This window comes from Rhinoraja longicauda, chromosome 13, assembly GCF_053455715.1.
Source record: "Rhinoraja longicauda isolate Sanriku21f chromosome 13, sRhiLon1.1, whole genome shotgun sequence".
Classification (NCBI taxonomy): Eukaryota; Metazoa; Chordata; class Chondrichthyes; order Rajiformes; family Arhynchobatidae; genus Rhinoraja; species Rhinoraja longicauda.
The window spans coordinates 30,326,593-30,349,436 of record NC_135965.1 but is presented as its reverse complement, the minus strand read 5'-3'; the positions used below and the strand labels follow the sequence as shown (position 1 = coordinate 30,349,436).

At 42.1% G+C, this 22,844-nt stretch overlaps 1 protein-coding gene across 21 annotated transcripts in view; it reads right to left on the bottom strand.

Annotated features, from left to right (window-relative positions):
- kif1aa (kinesin family member 1Aa) overlaps nucleotides 1-22,844 on the bottom strand; it is a 196,485-nt gene that overhangs the window by 61,201 nt on the left and 112,440 nt on the right. For 11 of the 21 annotated variants that reach the window (XM_078410681.1, XM_078410683.1, XM_078410684.1 and 8 more), the window contains 5 exons: nucleotides 21,185-21,322; nucleotides 11,557-11,844; nucleotides 2,881-2,999; nucleotides 1,492-1,577; nucleotides 185-320 (listed from right to left, as the gene is read on the bottom strand). In XM_078410681.1, coding sequence (XP_078266807.1) covers nucleotides 185-320; nucleotides 1,492-1,577; nucleotides 2,881-2,999; nucleotides 11,557-11,844; nucleotides 21,185-21,322 — 767 coding nt within the window. The remainder of the gene's footprint in view (nucleotides 1-184; nucleotides 321-1,491; nucleotides 1,578-2,880; nucleotides 3,000-11,556; nucleotides 11,845-21,184; nucleotides 21,323-22,844) is intronic. The other 10 variants (XM_078410690.1, XM_078410691.1, XM_078410692.1 and 7 more) reach the window with 1 other exon arrangement.

Sequence of the window (22,844 nt, the reverse complement as noted above, 5' to 3'; positions counted from 1 at the left end):
CACTTTGCTGGGAAGAAATCAGATATGAACATATGACCTTCTGGATATCCCACTTAGATATCCCAAGTATATTAGATCCTTTTTTTACAAATAGCTCCTGACTTCTGAAGCATTCACATCCACATCCCAGACAATTCAAACCAGGTAATATACAGCGATGTGAGTTTGATTGGCCAGTACATACCTATACAGGTGTTGTTGTTAACCTCGTCGGCTGAAGGGCCTGAGTCGCTCGACTGACCTTGTCCTTCGACAATGCGCAGCTCCTCCTGTGACGTGCTTGAGCGAGACATTCCAGTTGTACAGCAGTCCGACTGAAACTAAACACAGCAGAGAGCATCACAGAGCGACATCAAATATCCATGTAAGAATCTGTGGCAAAGTTAATCAAACTAGTGATGTTTCTAACAATAAAGACTATTTTAGCCTACAGTGCAGGGGCAATCTGCAGCTAACCCAGCCACATAGTCTAAGGTCTTGTACTTTAGCTCCATGTACTTGAGCACTTTTTTCATCAATATGGATGGCAGGGCATTGAACAATTCAACCCCTCACAAAATGTCTTCCAATATAACTTCCCACCCTTACCTAAAATATTAATATAATTGCCGGTCATTGCTGAATCCCCATCAAAGGAGATTCTGATGTTATGTTCATGTTTTAAGATGTTAAAATTTTCCATTGAGTTACCTCTTGACCTTCTTTGCTCTTGTAGAAATTATTCTAGAATCTCAGGTCTCACATCGTTATTTTCATTTGCCATTCACAGCTATTTTACTGAATCAATGTCTTATGCTTGTCAAAGTTAAACAACAGAGAAATAGGTCCTAAACTAATTCCATTTTTACTTTCCCCACATTTCTGTCAACCCATTCCACCCACGAGAAGCTACAACTAACCTGCACAGCAGCGGCAATTTACAGTGATTTATTAACTTACAAAACCACATGTCTTTGGGATCCCATGATTAGATGTTAGTATGGGTGCTTCAGGGTTTGAAGTTATTTTGGGGGTGAGGGAGAGATTCTCAAGGTTAGGCCTTACGCAATGTGTTTTCAGAATTATTACATTACATTGGGTATTCAGGATGTCTTGCCACGTACTTATCCTCACAGTTGATGTTGCTGGTAAATTATTTATTCAATCTATTCTGGGTCTATTCTAGGATGGCAGTGGCACAAGTATTGGAGCAGCTGCTCATATCTCCAGCAACTCTGGTTCGATGCTGATCTCTGGTGACCTCTGGTGCTGCCTGTGAGAATTTGCCCAAATGCCTCGTGTGTACTGAGTGGTAGGATCTGGGAGCGGATTATGTGAATAAGGGGAAGATAACTAACTGGGAATAGAGTTGCTCTTTGAGCTGGCATGGACTTGATAGGCTGAAATGGCCTCCCTGTGCTAAAGATTAAAAAATATAAAATTGTCTGATAAGCCAGATGCAATGTGGTTGAGGAAGTGAGAATACAAAGAAGAACTAATTGACAGCATTACCTTCTCAAAGTGCTGGTCATCAAAAGAAATTTTAGCTGTTCCTGATTGTCGAACCCCAGAACCATAGTCTGGGGCTTCTTCATCAGCTGAAATCAAATAAAATAACAATATTTCACAATTAACTTGTAGATATGTTGATAACCCCTGTGTTATCTTTATAGGAGTGCGTCATTTCTGAATTTTTATCCAATGTGATGTAATATTGTGCATGTTAAAACCATTGACACCGTGTATTAAGACACCACTTTAACCTCACATGTCAAGTAAAACATTAAAGGATTGGAGTAATCACTTGTCTTGGTTTACTTTCCACACTGAGATAAGATTGTGCTGGGCAGAGCATAAATAGGCAATTGCAAATCAGCACCTCATTCAAACTTATTTTCTTTGCTACTGACAGATTTAATTCCAGGACAACCAAACATATTTCATACAATTCTTTCCTTTTCAGATGATGCTAATACATTCCAGAGTGAAAGGACATGGTGTGACCCCTAGAGTCATAGAGTTTTACAGTGTGAAATCAGGCCCTTTGGACAACTTGCCCACACCGGCCAACATGTTCCATCTACACCAGTCCCACCTGCCTGCATTTGGCCCATCTATATATTACTGAAACTCTCATCTTGTATATTTGTGTGTTTGTGGATAGATTTGTTCTGGAAATACAGCCAAAACAGTACAGAATAGCGCAACAATTTTAGGCACACCTTACTCACCATTGTCCTGGGGTTCAAATGTTTGTTATATTTTAAAAGTTTTTTACTTTTCAAACTTTAAAAAACACTTTTCCATTTTTCCTGGCCATCAGCCGCGATCGATATCACAATGGGACCTGCCTGAGTGACGGGAGTGGTGACCAATGGGGACGACGACTGCTGAGCCGTCGAGCTGAAACTTTAATAAATGCGCTCCCCTGCGCCTGACCTTGCTCCCATGGTGCAGCGTGGCGGCAGAGGATCAAACAAGATGGCCGTCGCCATCGAGCTGCAGGAGAGGTTTCGGGTCCACAGCCTGCTCTGGCAACAGCGCTGGCCGCATGGGGCCGAGGTGAGTGGCTCCCTCTCCCCTTCCCTGTCCCCCCTCACCCGCCCATGGCCCCGGGCGACACTCCCTGCCCAGCAGAATCATCAGTTGGAGGAGGGTTGCTGCGCCCACAGGAGAGAATTGGATCCAACGGGTCCACGCCCGTCTAGTATCCCTCTAAACCTGTCTTATCCATGTACCTGTCTAAATGGTTCTTAGTACTAAATGTTTCTAAATGTCTCCCGGTGTGTGGCAAGACAGTATGTGACCCTGTGTACCACTCAATCCCAGTGAGTGAAAGGAGAATGTGTGCCCACTATACCTCATTCTGATGGTTATTTTTTTTCACATTTTCTCACTTACCAGAAATAGCCTGGACAGCTACACGTAGAAATCCTTTGACCTCTCCCTTCTCACTGACTATTGCCACACGGTGTACAAGTGGCACTGGGTATAGCAGGTTACTGAGATAAACGAATGCTCTGGAAGGAAGAATACACACACATGAGCTAGTCCACCCAACAGCAGCTTTACCTGTAGGTGGTTCTACACTTCCTTCTTGGCTCAGGGACTTCACAGCTGGGATTGTTAGAACATGGCATTGTCAATTTGTTTTTCTTGCAGCTGGAATTAGATAAGACATGAGCCCACTGCACAGGTTTGTGAGAAAGAATAGACACTAGGTGAACATGAATGACTGAAGGTATGGATTTGATTTTTGCCTTTCCAATATTTTTTAACAGATGTTGTTATTTAAAGATGCTCCAGTTTGCTGGTAGTTAGTGTTAATGTTTGTTTTTCTCTTTCTCCACATGAACTGAAAAGATGGCCCACAGAAGCCACCAACTTGATTAGCCCAAATGCTCTTTTCTCTTTCTAGTCGTCATGTGCCAACTCAATGGGCTTGTAGCAGTAATAAGATTTCGTAGCAAGTATCCCTAAATCTTTGCGTCTGCATGTCAGCGTTTTTGGTTGCATTGTTCATTTGAGTATTGAGTTCAGTCAGATTGTCCCAACGTGCGGAACGGGGGAGCAAACTGCTGTTCACTTTGCCTCCACCACTGAAAACAAACTTTGTTCTAACTCATCAGGTGCTGGATTTATGCGGGCTCAGAAAAATTCATGGCAAAATCTAATCTGCTTTCCACATGGAGACGGTGCCTCCTCCTGTTAAGATACTGAAACAGAGGGGTAGGGAGGGATAGTAGTGTAGTAATGAGTATTCAGCTAATTTTTGGACTGGCCATGTACAGTTGATAGTTTGCGCAATTGGAATAGTTTGCTCTGCCCATCAAGGCATACTGGCTTGATTTGGAGCCTCAGCTGATGATGTTGTTCATCACTCCTTCCCTTATACCGATAGGACTTGACATTCAATTACAGATCACACAACACCGAATGGAGTGGTCATGCACTAGCAGTTGGCTCACTTTGTGACTGGATTTAGTAAAAAAAAGTGGTTCTACATCCACACCACCTCTGCCTTTTAACTTGGGCTGTCCTTCCACTTCTTCTGTAAATACAACTCGTACTTTTGGATGCTCAAAGATAGTAACTGGTATGATATTTTTCATTTAAGGAAAACTGCCATGAGATGCAATTTTCTAACAGGATGCCTAGTACTTGCCCAACCAAGTGATGCTTTTGCACCAGTCTCATTCTTCAATGAAAATGAGTCACATTCTCCAAGCCATGATAGTACATGAATGGTCCATGCTTCTGGGTTGAAGGTAAATCATCCAACTTCATATGGACTATCTTCTGGTTCATCACAGAGCATTTCAATGCTGCAGTTCTTCCTCACATTACTGGAGTTTCCAAAGAGGCCTCAACATACAAACATTCGACTCAAAGACAAGAGTGGCATTGACAGAACCACAGCTGACATATAACTAAGAGATCTTAGTTCCTAACATGGAGCAATAAAATCATACTGCATAGAAATGGGCCCAGCTTACCATACTCATGCGACCATCAAGTACCTCTCTATACTAATCCCATTTAGCAGCACTTGATCTGAAGCCTACTGTGCAGTGGAAATTCAAGTGCTCATCATGATACTTCCTAAATGTGAATCTAACTGCGCCACTATTTTCTCAGGTAGTCAGGTTTGGATTCCAACCAACCTCTGGGTAAACAAATTTGTCTTCCAATCTCCTCTATGGGAATGAATTATAGACAAAATCAGTATACGAATCAGTATATTTATTTGTAACTGTTGCCCCCACCCCATTGTTTATTTCTTCTCAAAGAGGAGGTAAAGGTGAGCACATTGTGTTGATCAGTCCAATTGTGACAATATATCTTCCTATTGGGGTAGACCTCCAGCGGGGTGAATTTTCCACCACCCCTGCGTCATTGGCCCACGCTGACACACAGTGGGGTTTCACTGCCAAAAGGCTTCCATTGATCATTAAAGATTCCTGACCCAGGAAAATTAGTCAGAGTAAGGCAGACTTCAAAGAATAAATGAAAGGAGAAAAAAAGAGATAAGACCAAACCCTATATGCTGGGACCAGAAAGAGAGCAATTACATGTGGGTCCCAGCAAAATCTGCCAAGAAGAAACCTGCATCTCTACAGTGTTTTGCATGGAGTAGGGGAAGCAGCAGTGAGCCTTACGTTGGTGACCTCTTGGAAGCAGTGGTATGACTCCTTGTGATGACTGGGCAACCTGCAGCATCAATCGAGAAGTGGTCTGGATCAGGAAAAGGAAATTATTAATGTTCATTGACTAGATTGTCCTCTGCTGCGGTTCTTGGCCAGATCTTGGAGAATCCACGCTTACTCCAAATCAAATTTCAGCCCTGAGAAATGAAGACATTTTGTGCTGATTTGCGAAGATTCCTCAGGTTGGTGGCTATCCAGAAGAACCCATGAACTGAAATGCAAACTCAGGTAGAGAGCAATAAATGGGTCAGAATTATAAGGGTTGATTAGAATTGTTTCCAAAGTATCTTTCATCGATGGATCAACCAACTTTTTTCCATGAGAACCACACCCTCCTTCGATAACACAGGCAAGAAACGGGGCATTTATTTTTCGATAAAAAACATTGATCTGCAATCTGCGGTTCTCTGCCTGTTGGCCTGTTTATGTGTTCGAAATAACCATCTCACGGTTCTTTAATCAATACTAACAATGAACTGGATTGCTTTTCTCCAAAGTGTCTTTGGCGAGATGACATTGATGTGGTATTAACTGGTGACTCTTGTTTGATGCTTTTAAAGTTGTCAGAACTTGAAATTAGTTATTTTAAGAAGTATTTCATCCAGTTCTGAAACCGTCTCCAATGGTGATTTATTCATGAAACAGGCTCCTGGACTCATCTCCACCATCAGGTGATGTGCCAAGTAGTGCAATACTCTTTGGCTGAGGCATAGCCAGACACCACAATAACCTCTCTACCTTCTAGCTGCCTGTATAACTTTAAGTGGCAGGCACCACAAAATGCTGGACATTCTCAAACGGTTTAACCCTTAATGAATTCTTGAAGGCAGAGCTAGTCAGATTCCTCATGATGACGATATCTTGCAACAGTTTACAATAGACAGAGAACATTTTTCAACATCCATAAACCTGAGTAGGGAACTGACGAAGCATCCGTGTAAACGGGTACTTAATGTGACAGGAAAAGTGAATTACTTGTTCTCATTCACGAAGTTTTTCTGGAAAAGACAATTGAATTTGTGAAGAAGGCCCCTTGATTGGCCACTGGCAGAAAGGATTCCATTGATGAGGTTGTATTCAAGTGTGGGAAAGGGAATAGTGTAAAGTCCCTGAGTGATCGAAGTAGAACCACCTGCAATCTTCATCCAACATATACAGCACGCCACAGTGCCAGGAAGCAAAGCAGCAAAACAAAGCAGCATCAAAAGCCAGCCAAAGCCAGCCAGTGAGAAACTGGAGACAACCACACATGTACCACCAAAAGATTCATCAACAAGTCACAATTAGCACGGAGGGACGGGAATCACTGCTGCCTTGCAATCAAGCAAACTTTGTGGACATAAAAACATCTGTAATAAAAAGAACATAAAGAAAAAAGATATTCAGTAGCATTAAATATGAGCAACCATACTGGATCCAGTGGATTCAGTCTGCTTCAAGAGGAAACAAAATCCGAATGGGACAAACACCCAGTTTCCATTGCCTAATGTGTAAATTTTCCACAAACAAAAATGGAATATAGTACGCAGCAGATTAAAACTTCTCATGAGCTCAACTGCTTAATTGCAAAACATTTACCAGGCACTTCAACCTTTTTTTGTCAGAAGAAAGTTTCACAAACAGTGGCAAATGGAGAAAGGTAGAGGAGGCAATGTTCTGTTCGTTTGAGCATGATATATCAGGGCAGTCTGCTGTGTGCAGCCATGTCATTGTACTTAGAGGGCATTTTTCAGTGTGAGCTGGATCATCTCTGGCAACTAACCACAGTTACCAAGATTCAAAGTTCTCTTATATTTTTATCCTTCCTATATGTTATACTGGGGTTATGCAAATGTGCTGCCTGCATTACCCAAGGGAATAATATATCATAGCCAGATGCATAGGCAAAAAATAAAATTTGGCTTTTATAAATAAAAAGTACCAATGCCTGAATGTTATCATTCTTTAGGATTTCTAAATGCAGTAGGATATTACCAAGTGTCTAAAGTGTGACCTTCATCATAGGTTGAAGCTTGAACACTCACCAGCTTCAGGTGCATCCACAGATTATTTCTTCTCATATTGTTGGGTCTGTCTTCAGCTGTTTATGCAATTTTAGGATTATTTACAATAATGCAAACCGGAAAAGTAAGTTTATTGCAAATCCTAAACCAAAACCAATACATAAAGGGGTAATCAGATCCAAAGCTTCTGTGCATTTCACCTCTCCAATGTATCCTGCAGAAATAATCTGGGGGAATTTAACATTTCCAAAAATATGAGATAAATTCACTGGTTGTGTGACATCCACTACCCAGAAGCTGACACGTAGTCATCTCCAGAATGGTGAAGAGCAAAGACTTTTGTAATCAGTTTGTTTAAGCTTTTTGTTGTAAAATAAACAACAATACTGCTGTTGTATTGGCTCAGTGCACTACACTTTCATTTACCACTGCAAAATATCATGTGATTAACAAGTCAGTTCACCTTTGGAAAACAGGGTCGCAGTGTAATCACTATTATGTACTTCATACTCCTGGGAAATTGTCAGGAACCTTTTGATGTGAAGTGTTAGCAGTGGTGAGCTCAATGTCAAGATACACCAGATGATTTGGGGCATAGCTACCCTGAAACTCCATTACGATATTTAACTTTGTCCCACACTGGTTTATGGTGAAGTTCATAATGATCAAAGTTTAGAGTTCTATTAGCTTGGAATTAGGGTTGGCTGAATGAAAGAAACACTAGCCTGCCTCCCAACACTTGGTGGCCAGCACACCATTTGATTAAAATCAGTGAAATACATTGAGTTTCCTGAAATCTTAATTTCAATGACTTAATGCAGATGTTAAGTTAGTTGCTCCTTTCACCTCAGTCTGAGGACATAATGTTAAATTGGGGGATGGGGATTGGGGGGGAGAGGTCAGACATGGGGGATGAAAGGTGGGGTTTTGTAAATGTCCTACCAATCCAAGAAGCCTAGACATTCTAATCATACTTTTTTGCATTTCTGGCCGAGGAAGTTTTCAGGTGGACAGGACTGGAAATGTCACACACATAAATGTTCCGTATGCCATTCTATCAATACACAATATTTTGCACGTATTACCAGAATGTAGCTTACTCTGCTCAGTTTCCATGGTGCCTCTGATGGTGATGGTATACCATTTCATTTCTATGTCCATCATTTCCATATTTTCATTTTACAAGATTTCTTAACATAGACACCATGAAGAGTACAGTCTAGGATAGTGGAAGATTCCATCTACTGTATACACATACAGAAGTTTAGAGTTAACACATTCTCAGGGATGCTATCAGTAAGATCCCATCAATTTTTCACCAACGGTGATTCCTGGGTCTTGCTCGGTGAGCACCCACTGACATCTCTGATGAAGGGTCTTGGATAGGAACTGTTTCTCTTTCCACAAATATTGCCTGAGCTGCTCTGTGTTACAAAATATTTAGTTTTTATTATCACTGTATCAGATGCTCTCCAAAACGATCTGCCAAAACTAAATGATTTATCTGGTGAGCTTTGGGCATCTAGAAGGATTTTTTAAAAAAAAATTTCAGCGTGGTGGGTGCTTGTCGTGAAATATCATTCTATTTATTGCTAACATCTGTTTCCGAACATAGTGAAAATAATTTTAAATAGAATATTGAGTCTGCCACCACAGAAATCATTAAGGAAACATATTTCATTAAATGCATTCCTAATGAAGAGAAATTGCAAGGTTCTTAACAAAGTTAATCCCCTTCCTTGTTCAACTAGCTCCAGGGGGATGTGATAATGTTGTACCAATTCAGTTCAGCACAGCTTTAATCTAAAACATGATAAACAGGAATAAAAAAACATCTGTGTGACTCATGCGACAATCACAAAGAGAAACCCTGAACATGGCAAGACACTTGAAGCAGACTGAATATACAGTGGCCAATGCAAAGGAGCTGGTAACAAGATTGGTGAGGTGCAAAGGTGGCATGCTCAGAACACAAAGTTTCAACACAAGAAATAAGGAAATGAAGAACGTCAGTTGAAAGAAAACATTGGCTAAACATTGGTAGAGCCAGCTTCTATTATAGCGCCTGTTACATTAACCGAAGGTACCCAGCATCTGGCACGACGGTTTTCAAAATGGCAGCACAGCAGGTAGCAAAACAGTAGTGCCAACGTGCGTGCACAGTTTGAGAAAATTATTTTATTATTTTTTCAAAGCCGCTGTGCTGGGATAGCCAATTGAGATAAACTGAAACATGTTTGGAAACTCAATGCCTTGGCATGCCTTGATGCGATGCCTTGGCATGACCTACTCAGAAAGTCTGGCATGCCCTACTGAGATGAGCTGGTAAAGGGACAAGCTCTTTCATCGGGAGAACAGTAGGATTCAAAGCTGTGAAAAAAGATCTCAGATATCAATGGGCTATGAATTGTAAGATGGACAAGGCAACTGCATTGACACCTGGACTAAACCTCCAAGTTAATATAGAGGTTTACATTCAAAACATTATAATTCAAACAAACACTTCTACACCAGAATCAACACAGTGAATATTCATTAAATGTAACAGAAATCATTAAATGTAACTGAAATTAAATATTTTAAATATATTTAATGATATTGGTCTGGAGATTTTGTTACCTTTACACAATACCATCTAGCTGTTCAGTAGACACTCAAGAAGAAGAATCTTTCCCAAGGAAACTGAGGAGTGGGCCGAGATTAACACATGCCAGCAACTGTCGGCAGTGAGCAGAATGACCAACACCTACATGAGCTGTGAAGAGTAGGCATAGCGACACACACTCTTAGGTGTTTCCTATCTATCTTCAGGATCTTTTACAACGATCCCTGGCCTAATTCATCCTGCGTGTAATGCCACATGCATATGTTTATCAAGTTGTTTACTGTTGGCTTACTGAATTTGAACTATGTTGGAACAGTATTCCTTGCATCTTAATCCCTTACCCATTTCCATTAATCTCATTTCTCCAACTCCATAAATTCATAAAATACTTTGATTTGCAATTCTCCCAGAGGCCTTACCCACAATTAACTATAACTTAGTCGCATGCTATGCCACCTTTCAGCCCTCCATCAGATGAAGAGATGTACATCGGCCTTTCTCTCTGCCCCAAATTGTTTCTTCACTGTTTTTCTTCCCACTAAACTGGTCATTCACTTGCTTTTATTTCACACCCTTTCATTTACATCAGAAGCCCTGCTCTCTCCTATTTAAGAATTTACTTGTTCCTTGCTGGAACACAATATGGCCAGAAGGTAAAGGGTATATTTAATTGCTGCTTGTTGTTAGTGTTCTGAGATTAAACACAAGCACAGGACAATTCTATTCAAGGAGCAGATTTCTCTTGCTTTCCTTGAAAGCTCTGGTTCTATTAACTGCATGTCAAATGCTTTCCTGGTAAGAGGTAACAATTTCCAAACCAAAAACTTGCACAATCCTTTAAAAAAAAATAACAGAACGGAGTAGTAAATTGTGCATTAATGCAAGTCTCACTGCAGTGCCCTACTGTCAACCATGCTGGAGGCCACAGCAAAAGCTGCCTTCCTCTGTGAGATACAATGGAATCCATATGTATACAACTGTGATGTAAACAAAGGCACAGAAATTTAACCAATTTAGCTGCATCCATTTTGGCCATCCAGTTGTTGGGTTTACAAGGCCAAATTCAGTGCTTCTGATCCACCCATCCAAAATCTAACTGAAGCATTTTATTGTCCTGTGGAACGCATGGGTCTCTGACAAGAGGGAGAGTACAGCAAGAGGAAGCTGCTGCTCTGGCAGTACATTCTCAAACACAGGGGGATCCACTGGGCATCCTGCACCCCATCAGCCAACAAGCGGTAAATCATGTGCTGAGAATGAGTAAGCTGAGGAAATTGCAGAAATCACTGCTCAGTCTCACCTTTCTCACGTTGAGCAGAAGACAGAGGACTTTCAATAAACTTACCAGGCTTGGAAACTCATTACCTCAAATAGTAGAGTGACAACAGATTCATGTGAATATTTAACCTTCAGCATTCCCAGATAAGTTTGGGATCACTTTGGTAAGACATTTACCAATTTGTTGCATACTGGAGGATTCCACTCTATCTGACAACATGAATTTTGTCTTGGCACTTGTAATGTTTTAGTTTACTCTTTTTTTTCTAGATGGTGATAACACAACTGTTGTACAGTATTACAGTCCACATCGTGAATGAAATTTCCGTCAGTGTGAACCAGCCCTTGAGGCAAATCTGGGGCTTATGGAGAATGTATAATGACTCCAGTATTAAGATCTGTTGTGACCATTTGCCACTGGGGTTACTCTTCTCAGTGTGAAAGAGCTAGTCCCTTCCCTTCATGCTCCAGAGACCTCACCAACCTTCCCACTAAACTGAACCAGGGTGAGCGGTCGTAAAACGGGTCCTCGCCATCATGGTGGAACTGGTACCCTTCGTCTCCCCCCAGGTCAGAAAAGGGATCATCCAGAAAGATTTCATCGTCCAGCTCCTCCTCATCCTCATCCTCATACTCCCCCTCCTCTTCCTCCTCCTTTCCATCATGGCGCTCGTCTGCGAGCTCAGTGATGTCAGAGTCAGGGTTCGAGAAGGTAGGGGAGGGGGTGAGATCAGCCATGCGCTCAGTCATGCAAGTGTTGAAAATGGGAGTACTAGTACAGCCAGAGACAGGGGAATTACGGTTAGTACAAGACAAAGACATGTTAAAAAAAAACCCTCATCATTCCACAATCGGCCGGAAACTCTCTGACTGACACCTATCATCAAGATTCTGATAAGTCTGCTCCACAGAAACCTGAAGTCAGCAAGCTTTGGTCAGAAGGTTTTTCCCTCTTAAAGACCCGCTGTCAAAAATATATGTATCAGGCTGCCAATGGGCACGACATTCACGCACAGGGCAGGCTCAAAAGGAATGTTCACCTCATTCAGGTCACAGTTGAAATAGCAATAGATATCTGACAGAGTTTTTTTTTTAGAGAATAATGAGAGACAGAAATTGCATAGAACAGTTATAAAAAGTTAAAAGCAGCCAAACAAAGTATTGGTCTTAAGGTTCTAGATGGCACCACTTCCTGATATTGTTACTTTACCAATGAGCTCTGCAACACTGGCAAAAAATCAGAAGATACCCAAGCCCTTTCCCAGACATTTTGCAGTGACCCCTGACCACTTCTGACCAATTTCCGACTGATTTCACAGATCTGAGGGCCAGCTTCAGAACACCCCAATCTGATCCTTTACCTCGTCAGAGTATTTCACACAGCAGACCTTGCGCTTGGCATCCACCTCACCGGATCGTCACATGGCCTGGCCATCACTGAATTTTCTTCCTCTGCCCCTTAGTTCATGCCCCTACTCAATGCAATGAAATAACCACAGTACGACCACCCTTCCATTCACTGTGGCGTTGCTCTGTTTTAAGCATATATCCAATTGGCACCTGATGCTTCTTTTGCTACCATTTAGACAGTGCATTCAGGTCATGACAAATTCGTATTTAGAAATGTTCTCATCCTTCTCAGTTTATTTCGCTAAAGGCAATATTCAGGTGAACATTTTCAGTAAACATAGTCAGATATTATGTATCTAGTAATCTAATCAGTAAATTATACACTCTATCCACCCTTCACTGCCCACCGTGAATAATTATTTATGGAGTGGCCATCTAATGGAATCACAGGTGCAGGAACCCAGGTTCTATCCTGACCTCAGGTGTTGACTGCATGTAGTTTTCATGCAACAGCTTAGGTGTCACCTGGATGCTCTGGTTCCCTTCCACATCCCAAAGATGTGCCAGTTGGCTGTTTGCAAATTACCCTTTCATTTAGGTTTATGGCAAAAAGTCTCAAAGTGGAGTTGATGGCCTTGTATCAGAGAGGATAAGTTGCATGGCTGCATGGAAATGAAGAGGAGGAGGGGAATGCTGGGATGTTCTCCTGGGAGCCAGCATGGACCTGTTGGCCCAAGGGACCTCTTTCTGTGTCATTACAAGATGAGGATGCAAGTTCAGGACTAATCTAAGCAGTGGACAACTGGATTTTGTAGCTACTGCCCACAGGACCACATCCCAACCCCTTTCAAAATCAGTCAATTGTTATTTTAAGTTGGATACCAATAGGAGAGTTCTGTTTAGCAATCAGTACATTGTCCAATGCGTGAGGTATGTGATAGGAACAAAAGTACAGGTACTGGGTCAGCACTCATTTTTGCCCTCGTTCATTGTTAACCTGGTCTGGTCTGGTCTTTCTTCTGATGCACACACTGTTTCAGCCAAGGCTGGCTGTATTTGTGGGTGGAAATCTGAATCAGCCAGCACATGGATTGATCGATGAAGTGGATACCCAGAGCAAGATCACCAAAAAAACTTTCAATATTCAGCATCTTCAAGTGATATGCAGAGGAAGTGTAACAGTACATCAAAGAAATGTTTCAAACAATAGCAATCATTTCATAGGGATATCACAATATGACACTCCTACAAGTGCATTATTCACCACTCATTTACTTATATCATCGCTCTCTGCATCAGGAGGAATTTCTCTTTATCTGGGCAAGAAACAATTCTGTGGGTTGCACATAATTAACCCGCTTACCCAAACATTACAGCTGTTACACAACAAGCTCATCCCTTAAAACAGGTGGAAGATGTACCATTGATAATGGGTGGGCTGTACAATCTAAGGAGCAGGAGAAGCACCACCCACACAGTACGTGGTGCACTGCATGGGACGGCCAGTAGTATGCATGGGGAGGAGTGAACAATACAAGATATGTAGCCTGGGGAATGATCTGTGGCACTTGTGGAATTTGGAAAAAAATAGGCAGAATGTAGTGAGAGGAATGACCAGTGGAGGATAAGCAGTATAGGTATGAAAACTGCATGAGGGGAGGGGAGGGGAGCACATTTTCCCAGTATCTAAACCGACTGGTATGGCGTTCATTCATTAACTGCACCAGCTCATTCTGCACAGGCATGATTGCAAGGACTGATGTTATACTGACTCATTGATTGGACCACGAGTATCACAGCCACACTAATTGAAATGACTTATATGAAGTTGGTCCATTGATCACACTGAATGATGACTCATTTAATGACTGAAATGTTTGGTGTCTAGACTAACTGATGTCACACACTGCAATGAAGGCACTGACTGGTAAGACTCTATTGACTAATACAAGGAACTGGAGATGCTGGAATCTGGAAGAAAACACAAAATGGTGGACTAACTCAGTGGGTAAAGCAACATCTGTGGAGGGAATGGACAAACAAAGTTTCTCGTCAGGACCCTTCTTCAGACTGGTTGCATTGATTACTGTGATGGTGTGACACAAATCAAATGATTATACTGAAGTGATTGCACTGATTTGTCACACTGTCCCAGTGACGGCAATGACAGGTTTCACACTGTTCTGATGATTGCACTAAGTGGTGACATATTGGTGGTATTAGACCAAAAGTTGAAAAAATGAGTGGAACAATTTCAGATTTCAGTAAAGGAGGGCCAAGACATTGATATGAAAGAAAAAGCAGTATATGAGTATAGCCTCAGAAGAAACCTAAAAACAGATTGCAAGGACTTCTGTAGGGTTGACCTAACTGTAATCTCAAGTTTGCATTCCAATATAACCTTTCACCCCATTGCTTCTTAGGGGTCTGTCTATTCCTGTCTTAAAATTATTCAAAGACACTGTTTCCACCACCCTTTAAGGAACAGGATTCCAAAGACTCTAAATTCCCAGTAGAAAAAAAACACCACATCTCTATCATAAACGGGAGACTCCTTATTTTTAAACAGTGAACCACAGTTCTAGAGACACAAGGAATTACAAAGGCTGGACTCTTGCAGAACACAATATGCTGGAGTGGTAGGTGGATACAAGTGAGAGGATGTTTGTTTGGCTGATTGGTGGAGTAAGAGACAAAGTTAGAGGTAAAAAGGAAACAATCAGGTAAGGAGAGGAGAGGAGGGGTGAAATGTAAAGCCAGAGGGAAGGATGTGGGTTATGGGGGATGGTAAATAGTGTACAAAGGTGAGGAGAGGAGCAGGGCGACAGTGGGGGGACAATGTGTGGGTGACGGCGGGAGAAATATGAGCACACCAGGGAGCGGAAAAATAAAGAGGGTGTGGCATGATGATACTTGAAAGTGGAAAATTCAATATTCGTACAAAAGCAAAATATGAGATGTTGTTCCTCCAGTTTGCGTGTGTCCTCACTCTGCCCCAATCTTTTCTGCTATCCGCAGACACCATAACGTCCACATCTCTTGGTTGATTCATCCCTTACCACCCAACCCGCCCCTTCTCCAGGTACTTTCTTCTGCAATCACAGGAGAGGTGCCAACTGTCCCTATACCTCATTGCCCACATCCATCCAGGGACCACGGCAGGCTTTCCAGGTGAGATAGAGGTTTACATGCACTTTGAATCTCACCTACTGCATTTGGTGCTCCCTATGTTGCCACTTTTACATCGTCGAGACCAAACGAACTAGGACATGACGCAACCCTCTACTTGCCACCATACACTTCTGGACATTCTCTACAGGACAGAGAAATACTGACGTCTAAGGAAGTAAAGGCATTGGTAGGCCTTCTTTGTGATTGCATCAATATGCTGGGGCCAGGACACATTTTCAGAGATATGTATGCCCAGGAACCTGATGCTGTTGACTCTCACCACCACCATCCCACCAGAAGGGAGGTGCATAGTCTCTTGACTTTCCCTTCCTGAAGTCAACAATCAGCACCCTGGTCTTGTTAATATTGAGAGCAAGGTTGCTGTTCTGACACCACTCAAAAAGATTAACAATCTCCCTTTATTCTGACATTACCCCTTAATTGTCCCACCATGTTGGTATCGTTGGCAATTTAAAGACGGTGTTGGAGCACAATCATGAATATAGAGAAAGTGGAGCAGGGCACTAAGCACAGAGCCCCGAGGTACCCCCGTGCTGATGGTCAGCAATGAAGAGATATTGTTGCCAATTCATACTTATTAAGGTTTGCTGATGAAGAAGTCAAGAATCCAGTTGCACAAGGAAGAGCAGAGACCCCATTCTCAGAGTTTGGCAATGAGTTTGGAAGGGATGATGGTGTTGCACCACACCGGTCCGTGCAGGTTTTGAGAACATGGCCAGCTACACCATCAGGGCCAGATGCGGTCTGAGGGTTCAACCCCAAGAGGGAACTTCTGATTTCAGCCTTGGACACTGAGATCACTGTGGTGTCAGGGACCGCGGTGGCCATAAAGATACATTGTTGTTCTCCTTTTCAAAGTGAGCATAGAAAGCATTGAGGTTGTCCGAGAACTTCATTCTTAGTCTGAGTCTGCCCTGGTGGGCATGTTATTGGGCATAATGGAGGCCACCCCAGCTATGCCAGGTACTGTACTTACGGTGCCTGCATGTCGCAAGATCGGGATCTCTGTGTCTTATCAGGTGATCATGAGATCACTCATTCATTTAAATCATTCAGAAGAAGCCTGTTAGTTACAGCACCCATTTCTCTTGGCATTAAAAGTTTAAAATGGGTATATTTATGATTATCCTGCTGACTCAGCTCACAATGTGTGTGCACTGACTAGTTCCAGTGTTAGTGTTTGAATGATCTGATTCTATAGTGCTAGATATTGCACAAAATATTTGTCACAAGGTTAGAGTTTGCACTGATTTGTTTCACAGTGCTATTGCTTAAACTGACTGGTTCCATAGTGTCAGTGTTTGTATTGACTAGTGTCACACTGTTAGTGTTTGCACTTGCTGGTGTCACAGTGCCAGTGTTTGCACAGCCCAATACCACTGTTTTAATGTTTACACAGGTCTTTGCCGCAGGGTCAGTGTTTGCATTGATTTATCCCACAATGGCACTGTTTGTACTGACTGTTTTGATAGTGTCAGTGTTTGTATCGACAGTTTCATTGTTAGCACTGACTGATTCAACAGTATCAGTGTTTACACTGACTGATGCCCCCTGCCAGTGTTTACACTAGCCAGTGTTACAGCGACAGTGTTTGCACTGACTGATTTCACAGTGAATGCACTGACTTATGTCAGACTTATGTGGGTAGTATCACACTCACCTTTTCATTTCATTGACTCAAAATTCACTGACTGGTGACACGAAGACTCAGTGATTTTGTTGCACATTATTTTGTTGGTACGTTCCATAAACTGAATTATTAAAATCTTAAATATTATATCTAAGGATTTACAATTCATCAAAACAGTAAGATTGCTCTACAACAAACTGCAGACAAATGACAGTTTGAAACAACGAAATAAAACATTCCTTATGGTGTGATATTGTGACATCCTTCAGAATGATGGATTCTCTCCTACAGTCCAGCATGTCTGCCATGGTCAGTCTGTCGAACAATCATTATAGCTCTGGGCCTGACTCCCTTTCCATGCTGATATCTTCCATTTCCTGAATATCCATATGCCTATCCAAAAGCTTCTTACATGCCACTATCATATCTGCTTCCACCACCAACCCTGGCAGCACATTACAAGTACCCATCACTCACTGGGTAAAAAAACATACCCCGCACATCTCTTTGAAATGTTGCCCTCACTCCTTAAAGCTATGCTCTCTAGTCTTTAATGTTTCCATTCTGAGAGAAAGGTTCTGATCGTCTACCCTATCTATGTCTCTCATAATTTTATAGCTTAATATCAATTCTCCCATCAGCCTTTGACACTCCAGAGAAAACAATTCAAGTTTGTCCAACCTCTCCTTATAGTTAATACCCTTTAATCTGGGCAACATTCTGGTAAACTTCTTCTGCACACTCTCCAAAGCCTTCACATTCTTTCTGTAATGGGGCGAAGAGAACTGCGCGCAATACTCCAAATGTGGCCTAACCAAAGTTCTAAAGCTGTAAACGGGGTTCCTGGCTCATACTCAATACCCTTCTGATCAAGACAAACAATTCACCTTCTTTATCATTCATGTGTTGTCACTTCTAGGAAGCTATGGGTTGCGTCCCCAAGATCTTTCTGTACATTAGTGCTGTTAATGAGCTAGATGAGCACTTGAATTGCCAAGGCATAGACAGCGGGAGATGGGATTAGTGCAGCTATGTATTTGAGAGTAGGCGTAACATGGCGGGACAAAGGACCTTTCACAGTATTGTAGGCCCTATATTAGTTATCTAGTTAGGTTTATATGACAATCTGACTTGCATCCTCTTGAACTTATAACACTTGTTGCTGTGATATGATGCAAATAAACTTTCCATGTGCAATAACATCTATTCGGGCTCCTCCGTATCTAGTATACTAAATCACACATCCTAAAGGTTAAGTAGCTGGACGTATTCAGCTCTGAAACTATAGGCTCTGCGGAAACCAGAAAAATCAAGCAAGATGCTCAACAGGAAAGGACTGAGATCAACCACCATAGTTTTCCTGAATGGTGTAGCAGATTCCAAAGGACCAAATGGACAATATTCACAGCAATGTTAAACAGTATTTTATTGAGTACATTAATAAGTATGAATGCTGCATATTTAAATCTGCTTCTGTTTTCCTGCTCAGATACACAGAAGGTTGTGATCCTTCAGGATTATGTGCTTTTCCTCTCCATCTGGGGAATAAACCGGATTGATAAACAGGAAAATGTGCACAGGATTTACACTGTAATTGGAGACGTGACATGGCTCTGTGGTTGGTTATTCTGCCATTAGTAGTTAATCTCCTTGGGGAACCAATGCGACAGTAGTTTGGGAAAATGACAGTATCCAACAAAACCACATTGCCAGTGATTTCTGAAAGTAAAATCTCCTGATTAAGCCTTTTACCCTTCTCCTTCGACCTTCTCTGCAAATTGCTGGCCATCCTTTTCTCCACCTCCTCCTCTACCTGGTCAAGCCCCTTCTTGGTGCACACAATAGCCAATATTGCATCTCAGATGTCTTCATCGAAAAATGTCACATTGAACAGATCTAACAAACATCTTCACCTGCTGCTCATCAACAACATACTGTGAGAGAATTGAAACAGTTGAGAATCCTTTTCCTCTAATAGTGCATGTGACTGGTGGTGGGAGAGAAACGGTTTGTGAAGGTAAGTGCTGAAATCACGTTCATACGATGTGTTAAATAATCACAAATCATTATGGAAAGGTAGGTATAAATTCAGAATTGCACAATGGTTGCCTGCACCGAGGCATCCAGTATGTCAGCGACTCTGGGGGAGAAGGAGGAGGAGACAAAGGCGGCAGGGAGGGGGAGGCAAGGGCGGGGGGGGGGAGTCGGGGATGAGGCCGAGTGGACAGAACAACTATAGGAGGAGGAGGCGACAGTGGAGCGGGAAGCGGACAAAGCGATGGGCCGACAGGAGCCGGTGAGAGGGGAGGGTGCCCTACGGTGACCAAGCACTTCCTGTTGGCGGCAGCGGCCTGAAGAAAGTGCTGTCCCCAGGAGGTACAATGTGAGCCGCAACAACTGTTAAGCGGACAGTGCAGTGGGTGAAGAAGGCCTCACTGGTGCACGTGGCGAATCAGGGGTGGTGTCGGGAAGCCAGGGCGAGTGAGGCAGTGGGAGCCTGGGGAGGGTGCTCAGGTCTGTCTGCTACATCCAAAATCCGTTATAAATGGGGTCCATTAACACGAGTATTTACTGTATTTGATATGTAGAATACAACTCAAGTGACCCAATTTCTTGGCCTCTCCTGTGCTGTACCTGATCCCTTGACAATTTGATTCCATGTAATTTTCTTGGAGAAAGACAATCCTGCTGCCTCAAGAGGTGAGCTCGCAATCTTCCTGAGGATGAGGGTCAGGTCTGTGGGCCAACGTACTGGTGTGATTGTATAATATAGAAAGGCAGAAATTTAAAAGTTGAATGAAAGATAATGGGGAATAAAAAGGATTCAGAGAATGTACGTGAGCCACGTACCATCTCCCTGCAAATATTGACTAAACTTCGAATCTATTAAGCATACCATCATTTTGTTTTCTCTGGATCAATATCCTGAATTTCACTTTCTAACATTCCAGCAGCTTCTCAAGGAGTGCAACATTTCAAAGAGAAACTTTCTATCAACTCCTCAGGTAAATTGTGGAAATAAATGCAATTTTCCTATCTTCCAAATCCAGAGAATGTATAATAACAAAATACACAGAAAGATTTATGTATGGGTCATGCTCCCATCAGAACCACTCCCAACCCTAAGGATTGTATGGTAAACCATTTAACTCCTCCAATTCCCAACCTGGAGCTGACATCAAGACTTTGAAAGGAACACTGGGGTAACTCAGCAGGACGGGCAGCATCTCCGGAGGACATGGATAGACGACATTTCGGATTGGGACTCTTCCTCAGACTAACCACATCCTCCAGACATTCTGCCTGACCAGATGGGTTACTCCAGCACTGTGTGTTCTATGCAAGATTCCAGTACCTGCAGTTCCTTGTGCCTACATTAAGACTTTGGAGATTAGTGGCGGCACACCCTACTGAAGAGGCATTTGATGCCATCCTGACGGTCTGGATAACAACACGTGGATAGTGTATCTGTCCTAAGGAAGAAACACATACTACAGGCTGGACTGTAAAGAAAGTTTCGCCATCGTTTAGATGAAAACATTGGGTCTCCATAAAGAATTAGCACAGAGATTCTAGAGAGAGTAATACTTCTCCCTCAACCTTCTATTGCTACTTCCATGGAGACAATGCTAGGGATGAGCAGTATCCACATGCATCTGGACACTTGAGCCTTGGAAAAATTGCATCCAAAATGCACTGTAAAGAAAAGAACTACATTGCAGTGCAATTCATTCAACATGGATATGTTGCTTCTGGGTTCTCTCGTGTCATCCACATGAAATGGGTAAGGCTAATTTGTTTTCCAAATCAATTGAAACCAGAATTAGAAATTTAAATGCACCTGTGTTTCATTGGTTTCACTGCTCATCTCTATACATGACTACAACTATTGGTTACCATGGTAAACAACACTATAAAAATAAGTTCATCACAATCTTACCTTCCGACCAACCGGAACCATGGGAAACGATCGTAAAATGGATCGCCACCCGTCATGACATTGTCACAGTCATCGACCACACTGGAAGGCACTTCAGCGGCACGGTCATACATCTCACGCATCAGGTCCAGTCTCTGTCTGCAAGAGATAAGAGTCCAACACACCAATCTCAGCCACATCCTTACAGGCACGGGCACAAACAGACAAGGCTTCATACAGATTGCAGGGACAAATGTTGCTCCCTACAGAGTTCCTTTATTGAGGTCATCATTGCAGCCAGTTAGTAATTTAATTCAACAGAGATAAATAGAATTCAACAAATTAAATGATGGAAAAATATTTTTTATTCAGGATAAAGTGGAAGAATAAAACAAAAACATGCTTAATGCATAGTCCCTACTGGTGTGTACTGCTGGATTCTGAATTTGGGCACATTTTAATGTTCTGGTAAATGTTCACTCTCAGTTTTACTACGACCAAGGAATCACAGTTAACAATGGAATAAAGTTAAATGGACAATAAAACATAGAAGGAAATTGAGAGGCTGAGTAAAATCAATTAGATTTTAATAACAGGTTTTAACTTTGATGATTACTGGGTAATATAGTCACGGCAAATCTGTAGATGAAATAAAAGGCCGAATTTTGCAGCGAACATTCATTTATGTCGCATTACTCCTTAAAGTGAACATGTCACCAACATTCAAGAAAGGATTTAGTTTTTACGCATTTGTTCTTGAGATGTGATTGCCAGTGGCAAGGTCACTATCTCCATCCATCTATACCTGAACTAAGTAGACTGCTGGGCCATTTCCCAGGACTGTGAGTGTCACCATGTCATGGTGCGTCTGGTAAATGAAATATAAGCCAGGCTGGGTAAGAGCAGCAGAGCTCACTCCCTGAGGGGTGCTACATTACTGATCAAAGTCCATATTACTGATATTAGACTTATATTTTATATTTGGATTTAAATTCCATAACTGCTCTGGAGGGAATTTAAGCAATGACTTCAGGTGCATGTTCAAGCCTCTGGACGGATCCAGTAACTTAATTACTTGTGCCTGTGGGTTTCTCATTTATCAAAGGAAACGAGGAAAAGGATCTAAAGAACAAATACACTCGGTGTCTCCTGACATAATTCTGGGATTTCCAGAACACCCACGAGTCCGGATATACATTTGCAATAGATTCTGGCTTGCTGCACCCATCCAAGGCCACGCACTTGAGCCTGAATATCATTTGGTTTCATCAAATGATCGGCCATGTCCATTAATGCCAAGAAGATGAGTTGGGATGTAACAGGGACAAACTCATACTGATCTTTCACTGAGGATGATCTAGCTGCTCTTCAACTGTAGTTAGAGTAAAAAGTTCATTCCTCGTGCTCTCTTCCCAGTGCATCAAAGTCAGGCGAACACAGAGGGAAATGTCTGATGCAAGTCCGTGACTGAGCTAATTCACGAGAGGAGGAATGCTCAAGGGCAAAGTGTTAATGGCAAAGTAGTGACAAGAATAAATATCTTTGCATCAGTTCAGCGCAGGGACCTGTGAGGACAAAAAGGGTTCATAATATTCTCCCAGTGTGAGAACCATGGAACAAATGGACAATTGCTATGTATACAGTTAATAAGAACCTAATGCACTGCTTCAAACAGGAAACA